General features: G+C 27.5%; 1 protein-coding gene and 1 long non-coding RNA gene across 2 annotated transcripts in view; one reads left to right on the forward strand and one right to left on the reverse strand.

Moving 5' to 3' along the window:
• LOC142330317 (hexosaminidase D-like) overlaps window positions 1-15373 on the reverse strand; it is a 54618-nt gene extending 39245 nt beyond the window's left edge. Inside the window, exons 1-4 of the mRNA XM_075375538.1 lie at window positions 13935-15373; window positions 9538-9592; window positions 5553-5762; window positions 2795-2959 (exon numbers count right to left, since the gene is read on the reverse strand). Coding sequence (XP_075231653.1) covers window positions 2795-2959; window positions 5553-5762; window positions 9538-9592; window positions 13935-13960 — 456 coding nt within the window. The 5' untranslated portion in view covers window positions 13961-15373. The remainder of the gene's footprint in view (window positions 1-2794; window positions 2960-5552; window positions 5763-9537; window positions 9593-13934) is intronic.
• On the forward strand, window positions 9048-15492 carry LOC142330318 (uncharacterized). Its single transcript, XR_012757760.1, has 3 exons — window positions 9048-9391; window positions 10265-10388; window positions 15289-15492. It is a non-coding gene; the product is annotated as an uncharacterized LOC142330318 (long non-coding RNA).
• Window positions 15493-17161: the final 1669 nt, after the last annotated feature.

Raw genomic sequence — 17161 nt, forward strand, 5'->3', positions numbered from 1 at the left:
ATATTTTTAGGTGTTGATATTTCTATTGTTGTTTTATCTTACAAGATAACTGAAAAATATAATTGCAAAATTATTAGGCTTTATTAAAGTTATTTTTTAAGAGACAGAATATATTTCTACGGTTGTCTTTCATCAGCTGATCAAATACAGAACTTATCTGTAAAGAAATGGAAGAGAAAATATTCAGCATAATTAATAATCTTGGGTCCATCAATTCAGAGGACCTAAGGCAAATTTATGAGATAAGTTTTGTGGGAATTCCAGCACACCAAATTCAAATGACTGAGAAAATGAATTTAACAGTAATGTAATGTTATAAAATGTATTATGATAAAATAGGTTTGCTCAGAATCATAAATGATATCTAAAAAATCAACACAGTTGTGTTGATTTTTTAGATATCAGATTTTTATTGACTCAGAAACAATTAAATTCTAAAGAATCCAACACTATTGTAAGCAATCTCCACTATTACCTTCAAAAGAATGATACGGGAGAAAAAGCAACTACAAATATATTTATTTATTTATATTATTTTACTGAAATTAATCTTTTTAAAAGATTCATATTATTCCTCCATAGTATTGAATGATATTTAAATTCAATTAAATAAATTACCTAGTATAGAATATTGAGATAAGGCATATCTTACCTTAATTTTTCATGAACTTTCACTTTCATGGGATCCCGCAGCCCCAATCATGATTGAAATAATTCTGTTACTGCATAATAAAAATTTAAAAACAATCTAACTCATGTAAATTAATATGCATATTTTAATATTTTCATTTTAAAATTTTTATTATGCAATAATAGAATTATGTCAATAATGGCTGAGGATGCAGGATACCGCATAAGTATTTTCATGAAACGTTCAGGTAAGATGTCTTTTCTCAATATTCTGTACTAGCTGGTTTATTTAATATAATTTAAATATAGATGTATGTATATGTAAATAAATAAATATTTATATATATATATATATATTTTTTTTTTTTTTTTTGATAATTGCACAGCTAAAATAAAAACAATATTGTGATAGATTATTTGATTTGAAGAATTACTAGCAACCTCAATATCATAATATTACTGTTTTCGCCAATAGGACAAATAAAATTAACACATGGGCATTTGGACCTTTAAAAATGTTTAAAAAGAGAGAGTGGCACAACCTATAGATATTTTAACCAGTTCCACTCCAACTGATGTAAACCAATAAATAACTAAGGGACAGAAAGTGGAAACATTTTGGTGCCCATTTATGAGACTAGTTAGGCTAGTTTGAAAAGAAGCATTGGAAGATTATAAAAGACAACAAAAAGTTCAGTCACTTCATATTTATTTCATTTTTGTGTCAAATGTATGTGAATGAAAATAAAATGCACGAGTCAAGTTTATGCAATGCAAGATGATAAAATTTGAATTTTTATATACTTTTATAATACATTAATCTTTAAAACCCTGTCTGGAAATTAAAGTACTATATGAAAAGTCTGCTTCCAAAATAACACTCTTGTTATTTTGGAACCAAAATAACAATTTTTAAGTAATTTCTCTTGAAGATAGTTTGGCAAATCTGCAGGCCAACTAGTTTCTGCACCTATGTGAATTTGAATTTGAGTTGCTGCTAAAATTGTTAAAATTAATATTGCTATGTTGCTGCTAAATGTGAAATTTATGTATGTCTTTTGTCTTTTATAAGACAATATATGTTTTTAGTTGTTTTCAAATGTGATATTGGCTGATATTCATACACAACCAACTGCTATAAATACTGTAATGCAATGTGTAATATTTTGAAAAAAGTAGAACAAATAGTATGCATCATAAAGAGCATTCTGAATAATCTTTGATTATTACTAATAAACTGAAGAAGTAAATTGATAATGAAATCAAAATGTTTACATCTTTGAATAACTGTATTCGATTTAGAATTTATATTTCTAGATATTTTTAGACCAATTCTTTTTACTTCCTTGTAAGAAGTAAAAGAAGTATTGTGATTGTGAAAAATTTCATTTTTATCAATGGAAACATCCATTTTGACCATCCCTGAATCCATTTTGACTAGTTTCGGTGTGACTTCTATACATATGTACATCTCCTTTTTTTTAATGTTTTTATTTTAAATTTAAATATATTTTTTATTAATAATTATTAACCTCTGATTATAAAATAATTTTTACAATAAATAATAATTCCATAATAACAATAAAAAAATTTTAAAAATATCACAAGTTATTAATGAAATACAATTTTATATACTTTTCACTTTAAAAAAAAAATGTGTATATGTAATTTAATTGGCGTACAAGGAAGTCATATGGTGTCCACATCAGATTTTTAAAATTGAGAAAATGAATCAGTTAGGTATAACAAAGTTTTAAGACCACAAGCAAGTATAAATGGAATCTGTTGTTTTATAGTTATCAATCATACTTAAATCTGAATGACTGTTCAAAAAGTTATAATTCATGAGTAATGATGAAATGAGGCAGTAGTTAAATCGATTACAGCATGAAAAGGGTATTTTGAAGTTCACAGGTAATAACAACAAACATTTCAATGTCAGCAATGATTACATAGGAAATCCTAAATACATATTTATTAAAAAAAAAAAAAGGTATTGTTTTCATAATGAAAAATTTTTATAGTAACACAGTTTTTGTTTTCCTCCTTTATAAATTATCCCAATTTTTTTATTCTTAAATAAATAAAATAAATAATGTTAATATTGTTTTAGTTAATATTCTACATTACCAGAAAAGAGAAGAAAAAATAATTCTTTACTTACCTCATCAGCTCCGATATGAATATATCTGATACTTGGCATCATATTTATTACTTGATCTAACATAGATATAACCAGATTAAGGGAATCTGGATTTGAAGGACACAGTGAACTTGGATAATTATTAATTTCACGCAAATTCTTCCACTGATCATGTTTCAAAACAAACTGTAAATATTGACAATTGTGATTACTATTATGGTATCAGTAAAGAAAAGTTATAAATTTATCAATAATTAACACAAATACACATCTGTAGTATATTGATTGTAATGATTTGCTAATTAAACTATACTTTAACAATAATAATTACAGTAAAAGGTTCACGATCCATAGTCATGAAGTTGATTAGTTTCTTTTTAAATAAATATTAGTTTTTTTTTTGTTTTTTTTTATTTTAGACAGAATAATTAAATTATTAATTAAAATAAAAAATTATACGAATATTACAACTTTGTTTCCTAATTTTTTTTTAAATGTGTTTTTTTTCAGTTAATGATATTAGAAATTAATATTGATAATAAATCAATAAAATACTTTACATTTTCAGGTTAATACAAAAAAAAATTAAACAATGGATTCTATTACAAAATTTTTATTTCATAAAGATTTTCTACCGTAACTTCTTTGAGGCCCAGATGAAAAAAAGATACTACTGTAAATAATACCTCTTCAGATTTAGAAATATGAAACTAAAATATTTTCAGTTCGGAAATCAACACCTGATTGAATAATAATTTATTCCTTAACATAGCAATAAAAAAATTATATTCGAACAATTAACTGCAAAACTGCATACATTAAAATACTTAAAATAAATAAAGCATTTTTATTAAAATTACAATTTCAGAGATAGAAATAATCTAAGAACTTAGTAACTTGAAATTTAAAAATGTAAAATACTTTTTTCATATATTTGGAAAAAAGTGACAAATATTGCAAAATCAAATTATACAAGTATTGTATAATAACTGGAATTTTATTTGACATATATCATAAAGCTCACTTTTAATTTACTGTATATCATTTAATCAAATTTATTGACCGTATTTACTATACATAAAACTAATCTCTTTTGCACAGGATGTATGAGCTAAAGGCATCCAAGGTAACAGCTTATACTGAGAGAACAGTTAATATATCATTTAATTTTTTTTTAATAAACACAGCAACTCATCAAGTTTTAGTGTGGGTTAAATGTGGGTGCAATGTGTGCACTTTTTGCAGCTTGACAAAGATTTAGATGATAATCTAACCCTTACCAGGCGTTTAGGAGCATATCTGCGGCATTATTAGACCAATAGCTTCAACAATTCTCGTTTTTAAATCATCCAAATCTCAAATTTTTCTTTTGTACACGTAACTTTTAATAAATCGTCAAGCAAAAAAGTCCAAAGGAGTGATATCAGGAGATCTAGCTGACCATGCGGTTGTATCTTCTTGTCCAATCCACATTCAGGAAAGTGTTGTTAAAGAACATGCTAACATCTAGATAAAAGTGTGGTGGAGCACCATCTTGTTGGAAACTGAAGCTGCAGGAATCTGAGAACAGCAAAGTTCTAAGCATATTGAGATACATGTATCCTGTGATAGTGAGCTCCATGATAAAAAAATAGACCGATGATACCATTTTGTGCATTTCTAACCAGACACTGACTTTTGGTGTGTCTCTTTCATTTTTGATTACTATATGGGGGGTTTACAGTACCCCCAAATTTGACAATTATGTCTGTTAACTTTCCTACACAGATGAAAGCTTGCCTCATCACTAATTAATAACATATCTAGATAATTAGGATTGTTTTCAACAAGGTGTCTTACCCCTGCAGCAAACTAATCATAGACGATGATCATTTAGTTTAATGTGATGAAGGAGAACGTGTATGCTCACAAATGAAGCCACTTACGAACAATGTTGTGAACAGTGGAATTAGGAGTTTGCAGTTTATTACTAGCCTACCTACTTGACTTTCCAAGACTAGCAGTGAATGCATCTCGTACACGACACGATCCATATGTGGAGTCCACATCTTGACCGACTATTACCAAATATAAATGCATTGTGAGTCAGCTTCCCCACATATGCATATTTTGTTCTGAGCTTGAGAGTATATAGAACAAATTTCGAGATATTTCCTGTCAATTGAGTTATGTTTAAGAGATTACAACGACTGGTTTTCTAAATATGGGCCATTACTTTTGGATACCTTTAGCCCGGAAACCCTGTATTTTTATTAACATATAACATTAGTATTTTCAATTAATGAAAATCTATACCAATAAAATTTTGCTTATTATTCTTTATAATTATTTGATATCTTATTCAGTTTTTAATAATTTAATTTAGTACTCACCAATTAAAAATGAAAACATTTAACTATTTTCTCTCGTAAGCTCTGCCTTTCAGCCTAGAAGGTTATAGGCACAAATTTATCAGGGCATGACAGTTTTTCACATGTTAATAAAAATCTTATAAAAAAGCAAAAGTCTCATATTTAATATCAAAGAGGAGTTAACAAGTTTTAGATTTATCAAAACAATGTCCGTTACATTTATGTAAGTGATAATTTTTATGGAATTAAATAACATGTAAAAATGTTTGCTGTAATTCTGCATGAGCCATTAGTAAAATTTAATAAGGCTACCTCACTTACTAAACTTGTTCCATTAGGACCTACAAGATTTACTGTATCACTTTTATATACAAGAAGGAAAAAAATATATACTACTTAAATGTGTTACTGTAAAATAAAATTCTCACCTCAAAATGACCAAAAGTTTGGATTAAAGGTACCACTAATAATCCATTCTCATTTGCTAATCCAATTATTTTTTCAATGTCTTTTTCTGAATAAGCATTACACAAAGTATTATTTGAACCAATTACTGTTAAATTCCCTGAGTATGGAAATGTATCTTCCCATTCGATTAAAAGACCAGTAGCACCCCATTCTTTAAATAGTGGAAATAACTAAAAAAAAAAAAAGAAAGCAAGAAAAGAAAGATAAAAAAAATACGTAAATAATAAAAAAATAAATTTAATAAATAGTTTTACATATGGTTAGATTAGACTAAATATGACTACATGTAGCTGTATACACCTTGGCCGAGAGGATGTTTTGCATAATATTTAGATCCTTCTAGCCCAATCCTATGCACTAAGTAATGCCAATTATATCAAAATCTTTGCCCAGGGAGGATACTCCAAAATGATGCTCCTTTGGATACCTCATATCCTAGGATAAAATACCAAGCTAAACTCCTAGTAGCTACAAGCAAACTCAACACTTTAACTCCTCTCTGAAAAGATCCAAAGTTTTTACAAGATCTCTGACATATGATATCCAATTAGAAAACTAACTGCCTTCTTAAGACTGTCTGTCCAGTCTAAGATGAGACTTAGAACTACATGGTAATTTAGCTCTACAAAACAACTTAACTTGCAATTTTTCTGCCTACATAGAGATTTAATAATACAGATTTAATTTTTTGTTTCAATTTGTCCAATTTCTCTTCTTAGAAATTGGTTCTTTAATGGAAATCTATATTTTTATTAAAGTTTATGTTCCCTAATATTTACTTATTATTATTAAACAGTTCTTCACCATCTAAGAGTTTAAGAATCCAGATTATGAACTCGAATCACTGAAGGTAGGATCCAAGCCTACTTTCTTAATACTGATTACTTAATTATTTATAGTAATTACTTGACTTCACTGATTACCATGAGTTAATACATTTTTCTACATTAAACACAAGTATAAACTTGATTTTTCAAGGTCTTTGTTCCCCAGGTTACACCTTGTAATTTGACTGAACTTGGACTTGACAAATTTCTTGAAATACATAGTTATAGCAACCTGCAAATCAAATGCTGCCAAGTTCTTTTGTAATCATAAACCCCTTAGTATCCATTGTCAAGAGGTAAAAATAATTTCAGATATAATAATAATAATAGTTTAAAAACTAAGTTCTGTTTTGAGCAATCAGATTATAAAGTAACTTTTTTGATTGTATATCTTTCAACAATAACAAAAAACTCAGTATTTCTCAAAACATTAAATTTCCTAATATTGGTTACAAATACCTTCATAATACATTGTTTATGAACATACACATTACTAACAACTTAATGTGTTTCCTAGTTCCAAAATGAGTCCAATGCAAATAAATCAACATTGCTGAATTAGACTAAAATGGAATTTTGGGAAAGGAAACTGTTATAAGAAAGTATACGCTGCCTTACTACAAAGGTTGGCTTGAAGACTTTTTTTAATTCCTCAGCACAATCTTTTATCCACTTCCATCTTGAGAATGGTAAAGTGGAACTTCTCATTCCTATGAAAGCTCTATACCAGTTCCCTCAAAAACTAGTAGCAATGAATCATTAATAGTACAGTAGAAAACTTGCTCACACGGATCTCTCTCACTAGCTGGAGCTCAATAACTCTTTTCTGATATTTTAAGGACTGGATTCTGCTTGACAAATATAGCCTGGATTTTATTCAAATCTGCATTTGGATAGTCACGCATCTGGTTTATGTTTTAGGTTTTTTGGGACCTGGTATAGCTTTTAGGATTTATTAAATTAGGCCAAATTGCTAAGACAGAATCTTACAATTTGCAAAGTCTTTAGTTACAACAGCCACCTTGACAGATGTTAAAAGACTTATGAAAAATCTGAAAATGTCATTTTTAACTTCTTGTTCTTGGTTTTTTTTTCTATAAACACACAGCTGATAGTTGGAGTACTATTAACATCTGAGTAGTCTTTGAGTGACAAAGACATTTTTTCCAATCCAGCAATTAGGCCATTGTTTCAATATTTTTTCAATTTCCACTAAAAAGGAAGTTTTTTTTTTATAAGTAACTTCTTTGTTTGTGCTGTGGTGACTTTGGGTATGGTGTATGGTTGCTTTAATGTACAAATAACAAGTGTAATAATTATATTTTCAGAATCCCACTAAAACCTATAAACGTATACAAAATTGTTAATTTCTAATAACACGTTTATAACTGTTCATTCCAATGGCATAGAATTAACTTTAATCTTACACTATATCCTTTTAATAAATTCATTACAATATTTTTCACATGCCAACCCACACTAAATAGTCTTGATGTGTCTAAAAATTAGAACATTATTCTCTAGTGTTCTAAATACTTTTTGTCTAGTTGACCTTTCTTAAAACTAAAATAGTTTAGTGATAATCTTATAATAACAAATCTGCAGTCAATTTTTCGCCTTAAAAAAATTTATTTACATTAACTATGTTATACATGAATCATGTTATTGGCTTTTGACAATTTTATTACAGATATTTTTTCACATATATGGCTTTTATAACTTTTAAATAGCAATTTATTACCATTACATGAACCATTATAAATTTAATGAAAGTTACTATACTAATACTGTTCGTTCTTCTGTTAGGTTTAATTTTTTTTGTTTTTAAAATTAAAAATTTTATGTTTGGCAATCAATTAAATGTGTTGACAATGCCAGAAATAATGATATAAAAGTTATAATTTGACAAGGTTGTAGCTCTATATCCACTGCTTTTCAGCTTTCAATTTGTATGTAAAATAAAAAGAATTGAAAGAAAATTTTGAATTAACAGTATACTAGCAAACTGTAAAAGAAAAAGTAAAGATATTAAGGCCCAAAGATGACACTGCTCTTTTACATGAAAATAAAAATAAGTTAGAATAAATCTGAATCCCATGAATTAATTAATAGAAGAAGAATCTGTAAATAAAAATTAAGTAAATAAGTATGTTTTCAATTTAAAAATAAGTAAAACAGAAAATAAAATATTACAAACTGAGGTAAATATTACGATGAAAAATATTACACAACATTATTCCTATTATGCATTATTCCTATTATTTTGTAAGATCACAAGTGATGAAATAAAAAAGGTTATAAAAGCCCTGTAAAAAATCTTTTTTACAGAAAAGAAATTCGCTGCTATCAAAATATAGATTTAGGAATAAGAAATTAATTTTTTTTTTTTTTAATATTAATAGCAGTATCAGAAAGACGAGATTTATTGAAAATTTAGATTATAATTTTTAAACTACAAACTGAACAAAATGTAATAAATACAATGTTCAAAAATTTATTTAATTATTTTCAATCACTTTTTGGTTATTTTCAGTGACATGCTGACAGCTTTCACTGACAGTTTTCTCACTCTAGTGTTAGCTGATATTATTGCAAGCAGTCTCTTTTTTTTAAGAAAGAAGCATTATATCTTTCTTAAGCAAATTAAGTGCAAATTAATGCACTTAATTTGCTTGAGTATGTTAAAATTTTTTGCGTATATGTAGAATATGAAGGTTGTCAATGTTTGACAATCTTAAGTGATAAATTTTTTGTTTTGTTTTTATTTATTTTGTAGAACAGTGTGTCAATGAGTACATCTGTTTTATTCATTGGTATGTATTGAGTATTCTGTAGTGTTCATTTTGTCCTTGTGATCTTCAAGTGATACAAATGCATTGTCTGTATATCGTACTTTTAAAAGAAGAATATTTTTGTGCGGCAGGGTAATTTGAGATGTTAATATCAAGTTTGACTGATTTAACATCTTTAAGGTATGTAAAAATAAAATCGGAAAAGTCATGTTCAGTTTTATGTAATGGAATTTAAAATTTGTTAATAGTTAATTTAAATATTTAAATAGTTATAATAAATATTAGAATGTGTAACTTAGAAATACTATGCATTTTAAGGAGCTAACCTTTTCCAAATAGTTCACTTTTATAGGACAACCTTTAAAATCCAAATGGATTAACCTAGAAAACAAAAATAATTTAACAATAAAATATAATTAAAATTTATATGCTTAAGTTAACAAGTATTTGAAAATACTAACTGAATTTACACTTATTATTTATTCTTTTCAGTTAAAACTGATCAGTATTCTAATAAAAGTTCCAGTGCACAAATTCAAAGAAAGAACTATCAACATAAAGATTTTACACTGAGTAGGAATTTATGGCAATGCTTGAATTACAATAAAGTTTTCAGTATATTTAAATAAATGTTATCTTGAGCAATTTTTATTTAATTGGAAAAATACCCATTGTATGATATATTATTAGATGTGATTCAACATTCTGTAATATAACTGAACTGGTCAGTGTGTTCAGTGCTAACAGATTAATTATTGCATAACACTAATATATGCACCATGTATACATGTTTGTATGAAGACTGAAATTTTTTTTTTTTGTCTTCAGTCATTTGACTGGTTTGATGCAGCTCTCCAAGATTCCCTATCTAGTGCTAGTCGTTTCATTTCAAGACTGAAAATAAAGACATTTAAATATTTATTCAATTTTCTCCTTCAAAAAATAGTTTTTTGGGAAAATATCTATCAATCTTTAAGTATTAAGTCAGGCTTTATGCAGTAAAAATAAGTGTTTTTAAGGACAACAAATTTGATTTTTTCTTATATTTTTCAGGCCGATAATATTACAGCAATTAATGAAACCTTTTAATCAAATGAAGAAAATTTTTTGAAGTTTTAACGAAGCTATTAAATTAAATATTACAGAAAGGAAAAGTGGTTGCCTGTCATGGCAGAAGGTGAGAGTTTTAATCAGATGATAATTGAAAATAATAACTTAGATGGAATTTTAATACGTAAAGTTGTACAAAAATCTTACAGAGCACAATTCATAAATTGTAAAATTCTTACTACAGTGAAACTCCAATTATCCAAATTAAATGTTACCAGTAGTCATTCGAACATGCAAAAATGTAGATAATTAAGACAGCCTTTCAAATAGATTATAAAATGCAAAATCATAGTGCAACTACACATCTAATGCTAATTAATTTTACTTTGTAACAAAATGTTCTAAGTTTACATACTCAATTACTTGACACACAGAAAAAGTAAACAAATAATATGAAATAAAAAAAAACATATTAATACATTTTTATTTAATATCTATAAAGGAAAGTAGGTACTAAAAAAAAAAAAATAATTCATTTAAATTTAATAGAAACAAAATATTAAATTATTTTGTTTATAAAATTTATTTATGCTAATGAAAATCACATATGAAATGACTTTATGTAAATAATCTAGGTTCATAGAAACATGGAATTAAAGTAAACTATTTAAACAGTCTTAAAAATTAGAAAAAAGGAATATATATATATATATATATATATATGTATAAAATGAAATTTTCAACAAAATAAGGATTTTGAAAAATTACAAATTCAAACAGAATTAATATTACGTTTATATTCAAGTGAAAAATATTACGAGAAAACTGTTTATAAAAATATTATCTATTTGCTTAAGATCATTTCTTTGCAGCCAAGTCATGCAGTATTTATACTTTGACTACCACATGCTGTACTTGGAGTAAAATTTTTACCCACAAATTATCTATAAAAATAAAGAACAACCTATTAAATATTAGAAAAATAATTTTTGGTGATCTTAATTAATAAAAACCTGGTAGCTTATTGATCCAGATAATTGGCAATAAATTGGAATCAAAATAACTGGAGTTTCACTGTAACTATATTTGGAGATTACATAATGGGGTTCTGGCTGAATGATCTTAACTTAGGCTGGATTCTTTAGATGCATACGATTCTCAGAATAAGCAATAGTTGTCCTTTAAGAAGGCTAAGCTTTCTTCCTTATTTCTTAGGTGGATATTTAATACTTGAAGGGAGAAAAATTTTTTGTATCAAATACAGAACTGAACTGAAGCAATTTTTTTTTTTGAAATAGTAATATTGGTAGTATACAGAGTGAATCAAAAGTATGTAAATACCTGAACAATTTTAAAACAATTCCAGATAGAATGCTGTAACTTTCAAGATAAGGTATCAGTTAACTACTTTACCTTTTGATGAGAAATAGAATTTCAACCCCTTCTTAGGTGACGCAGGGGTTACAACTCAAATGTTTTAAATGGTAATGCCCTTAGTATGATACATCATTTTAAAGGTTTCTTTAAGACAAGAAAAGTGGTATAAATAAAAAGTTGGTACGACGTCTGTATCAAAAATGGTGGTTGGATAGTTTGGATTTTGAAAAAAATTATATTCATAATTTAAGGAACTGTTATCACGAAAAAATAAATTTTTAAAAGTTAGTAAAGTTAAATTCATAAAAGGGTTAAAATTGAATAACATTGAATTTTACTATTTTTTTAATTCCTTGGTTGCAAAAATTGATATCAACTTGATTTTTGTGTGTAATCTTCATGTGAATATCTAAAAACCAATTTCTAGATTTTCTAAAATTCTACCTTGAATACAGTGAAGAAAGGTAAGAAAAGGTTTTTAACAATTTTGATTAATAATTTTCCCCTTTTCCAATTAAATGAGATATTCACTCAATTTTGGCTTGCAAATACTCTTCAGATAAATATCTAAAAATAATTTTCAGTTTTTTACTTCCTTGTACGAAGTAAAGGTAGTATTGTAATCACAAATAATTTCAGTTTTTAGATTTCAATGGAAATATCCATTTTAACCATCCCTGAATTCATTTTAACTAGTTTCAGCGTGATATCTGTATATACGCATGTATGTACATATCTCGCATAACTCAAAAATAATTAACCATAGAATGCTGAAATTTTGTATTTAGGACTGTCGTAACATCTAGTTGTGCACCTCCCCTTTTGATTGCAATCAACTGGACCAAAAGTGTCCAAAAAAAAGTCCAAGTCCAGTTAAGACTTTTTCTTGACAGCAGTAACAAGCCCTCATTGAGAACTTTTCAATGATATATCATATGTGGTACTTATTTTCATTGGTTACAGAGTTATAGCCAAATAAAATTTTAATTAATGATATATTTGGATCTTACAAGGGAAAGGCACATTGGTTCACTTTATATACATTTTTTTTTTAACTTTTTTTTCTAATTTAATATATTGATTTATTAACAATTATTAACCTTCGATTGTAAAAAAATGTATCATAACTCACTTTTAAATGAAATAAGTTTAAATGAAGTGCAGCAAAAAATGTGTATAGGTAATTTAATAAGCATACAAGGAAGTCATTTGGTGTCCATATCAGATTTTTTAAAGAGTGCAATGGTGTAGAGCGCAGCCACTCAACCAACACGACTACTGCCATTGCTACTGTATGTGCAACAGGACTGGCTGCAACTGCCTCCTGTTACTTGATAAATAACATATAATAAAAAAAAAAAATTTTTAATGAGAAACGAAGTATGGTTACATCCTAGTGATGTTTGTTATATATTGCTACGAATCAGGGAAAATACATTTTTAACTACTATTTTTAAGCTGGAAGCTGACAACTATTTTGAAACCCAAATTCTTCACAATCACTCAACATTTCAGGTCCTGTATTGACCAAACTGTGGCTCTGAAGAAATTACAATACACTGATAGTTTTTTTTTAATCATTATTATTTTCACAACCATGAGCTTAATGAACACAGAATAGTCCAGGGGGCAGAGCCCCGTGGCTAGACAGGAAGGGCAAGTGAAGCGAGCCCTGACAAAGTTTTATATAAAAAGACACAAGAAATGTCAACCAACATTATTTTAAAGAATAAATCCATTTTGATTGTGGGTCTAAGAAGCAGAATTACTAATACTTTACCCTATCAATGCTATACAGAAGCATCCAACAGCTTTACCCTATCAAGCAGCTATTCTCTGATTTTAATTACATGCTTATAAAATAATCAAAATACTAAATCAAGTTTTTTTTTTAATTTCAGCAATAAAAAAATCTTAACCCAAAAATCCAAAGTTTCATATTAAGGATCATAGTCTATAAGGCATCCTTAATGTGGGGTACAAATAGAAACATTTAATGGCATGGTCAATCAAATTCAACAGTTTAATATATATATTTAATGAAGATAGGAAGATATTCTAAGAAAACAAAGAAACTGAAGCAATGAATCCCAAGAAGCCATTACAAATTTCAATAAAATTTATCACTATGCTAGATATTTTACTACTTTGCTACACAATACCACTATTATAGAATAATTTTTACATTACTTTATATATTATCACTCTCCTTAACAGATGAGGTAATAATTCTTAAAACATGTAACTACACAAATAATTACAAAAGGAAAATGTAATCGAAAGCAAGTACACTAACCTGTTTGGTCCATAAGCCGCATCCATGTTTTACAATATTCCTTAAAACTACTGAAATAACAATTCAGTAATGTACATAAATTACATGCTTTAATATTTAACATCAGAATGTGTATAATGAATACATTAAATTAAAAAAATAAAGATAGTTACAATGAATCAAACAGTCTATTGTTTTCAGATCAACAAAATTTAATCAGTAGATATTAAGTAATGTTTCTTTCTTAAAACTACAAATTGTATCCAAATTATTCATAATTGCCTAAATCAAAACTTTAAAAAATTCATAATTAGTAGACAAACACAATTTTATAAAAAAAAGCTTTATAAACACTATTTTAAAATTAAATAGCCACGTGACCTGCAAGTTCAAACATAAATTAATCGATCTGCAGAAAAAGCAGGTTCCAAATCAATCTTTTCTATTAATATCTTGCTACCTTCAAAACAATAGACACTAAAAGAACAAAATGTTTTAGTACATCTTTAGATAACATACTATTTTCTTCATGTGCTCCAGCAAATAAAATATTAAGACCCCTCATCTAGTGCCTAAGTAGAAATGGCAGCCATAATAAATCTTTAAATATTATATAATGCTGTTGTGCATTACAAACACCTTTTTATCTTAGAAAGTTGTTCAAGTTCCCTTTTCTTAAGAGCATGCCAATTTTCCATTTCCAAGATTAAAATATTTTTTTCTTAAATTGCAACTGAAAAAATAAGAACCAAAATATTAGAGTTTCATAAAAAGCTGGGTTTTTTTCAAACTGAGGCTCCACTGCTCTTGGCCAAACATAAATTTTTTTTTAATTTTCATCCGTGAAATCTTTCCATAAAATTACTTAGGGCAAGTAAATCCCGAAAAAAAATTAGTTAACCTGTACAAATCTGGTATAAGCACCTAAAAAAATTACAAATAGTTCACGTAAAGATTACGAAAATTACATAAACAAACTAATAAAATGTTTAAAATCAGTATTGTGCTATAACAATCTTTTATGGTAAAAATGTTTCAAGTTGTTAAAATTAAAAACTAGACTGCAGTCGGCAAAATTCAATTCAAAAATTCGACAGAATTTATTTCTTTAAGTTGTAAACGAATTTAAGGAACTGCAAACTCACAATGAAAATATTTTATACAGCTCGTATCAGGAAAAGGTTTTTGACATCACTATTTTATCTAATATTTAGAATGTCACTCTTAACACAATATAGGTTACGAAACTAGTAAACATGTTTCAGTATTTTTTTCGGAAGACTTCAATTGAAATCACTGATAATAAATTTTAATTTTTTATTTTAGAAGAGTACGAAATTAAACTCAAATAATCCCAACACTTCCGTTTTTTCAGGTAAACAAATAAGTAAAGCTAACAAAACCTCGACAACAAGATTCGGCAGGTTTTCTGCACAGCAATGAAGTTGTTTACCCTGCAATCACCTAATTTAACGTATAAACTCAACAGACAACAACCAAGCACATAAAAGACGCTGTTACGGGTTTCCGTTGAAGGGATGATAACAATGTAATCTAATAACAATATTTTATCGCTTTTCTTTAGTAATTATTTAACTAACAACAAAAATATTCTAACATCTTATAAATTAAAAACTGAATGATTACTTTCTATTATTAAAAATACTTCTTTCTACAAATAACTGACTGTGTTTATTGCAAAAATCCTAGTAATACGTATGCTCGTTAGGTAGCAGTAATATGAAAAATATCATCGTGGCAATTTCAAATCTGCCCAAAAAGGAATGTAGTATCAATATTAAGGTAGTATGTACGTATGTTTGTTGCACCGTAGCAGCTCAACTGCTGAACTGATTTAGATGTATGGCCCCGCGTTGTAATCCTTACGTGTTACAGCCTGTATAAATTTATTTTTATATAAATACATATGTAGTAGTAGGCGTAACATAGCTTTTTGGGTCCAACCCAGGACATATTTTTTAAATTACTTAAACATCTGAACAGTTTACTGAAACATTAAACTTTATTCAGTTGTACTTTTCACTAGACATGACTTTTTTCAGTAATGGTTTATTTGTTTTAATTACATCATAAAATTCACAACAAGAAAATTCTGAATTAATTTTAACATTTAGCAGATGTTTAACAACAGTAGATACTGAAAGTCTAACCCTTTCTGCAGATCAAATATTTCCTGTAATCGAAAAAACTCTCTCAACTGGAGCAAATGTCCCAGGTAAAGACATTGCAAACTCAACCATTTTAGAAATATTGCAACATGAAATATCAGTCTTTTGAAACACCTTAAAAATTGCTTTCCACTTCTCACCAATAGCATCTGGTATTTTTTTTCAGAACTTGAACCACAACCTACCCTTTGATTACCTCGTTCATCAAATAGGTCATCAGTATTTATGGAATCATTATTTATCAGTATTTATGGAATTTCATTAACAATTTGTGCACTCTCTTCTAAATCAGATCAGGCAATTTCAGTTCATAAATTTATCCACGGAAACTTACTAACTTTATCAAAACTGGTTCCACAACTCTAAATATTGGATACTAGAATTATAAAAATTGTCCACATTTGAGAAGAATCTTTGTTCCTGAACATCATTATTTTTTTAGAGTGTATAGCAATTCTTTGGCAAACGATGGTATAAATTTGTTGGTTTTTCTTTCCTGAAGTTGACAAATTGATTCAGCATATGTCTGATGCTTCTGTTGCTGTGATAGAATTAGTTTCCAATTTCAGAACTACATTATTAAGTAACTGTAGAGTACAATACAAAAATTCTGAAAATAGTTCACTTTTTAGATTTTCAAAAAATCAAATAATTTGGGCATTTGCCACAAGATAAGAAGTTTGATTTTAGGCCATCAAAAATGGAAAGAATTCTTTCTATTGCAGGTGACAAACAAAAGAACCTTGTGCTGCTACGAGATAATTTTTTTTTGTAATCTGTTTCCACAAATTCACAAACTCTTACTGTTTCATTACTCTTACTGTACATAAGTGAAAATATTTATAAATTTAAATAACAATAACTTCTATGTCCAGGGGTAGAGAATCACATGGTGTTTGTACTGAATTGTGAACAGTATGGGCTGAACAACCAATTCCTAAAATAGTTCTATCTAAATCACTTTGAACTTTTCTAAACACGTTTTCATTCCTCTTTCTCTTTGCACCACCAAAATTACTGTTATTGTTATCAGCAATATAACAAACCAACTTTTCTTCA

This window comes from Lycorma delicatula, chromosome 9, assembly GCF_047948215.1.
Source record: "Lycorma delicatula isolate Av1 chromosome 9, ASM4794821v1, whole genome shotgun sequence".
In the NCBI taxonomy this organism is placed as follows: Eukaryota; Metazoa; Arthropoda; class Insecta; order Hemiptera; family Fulgoridae; genus Lycorma; species Lycorma delicatula.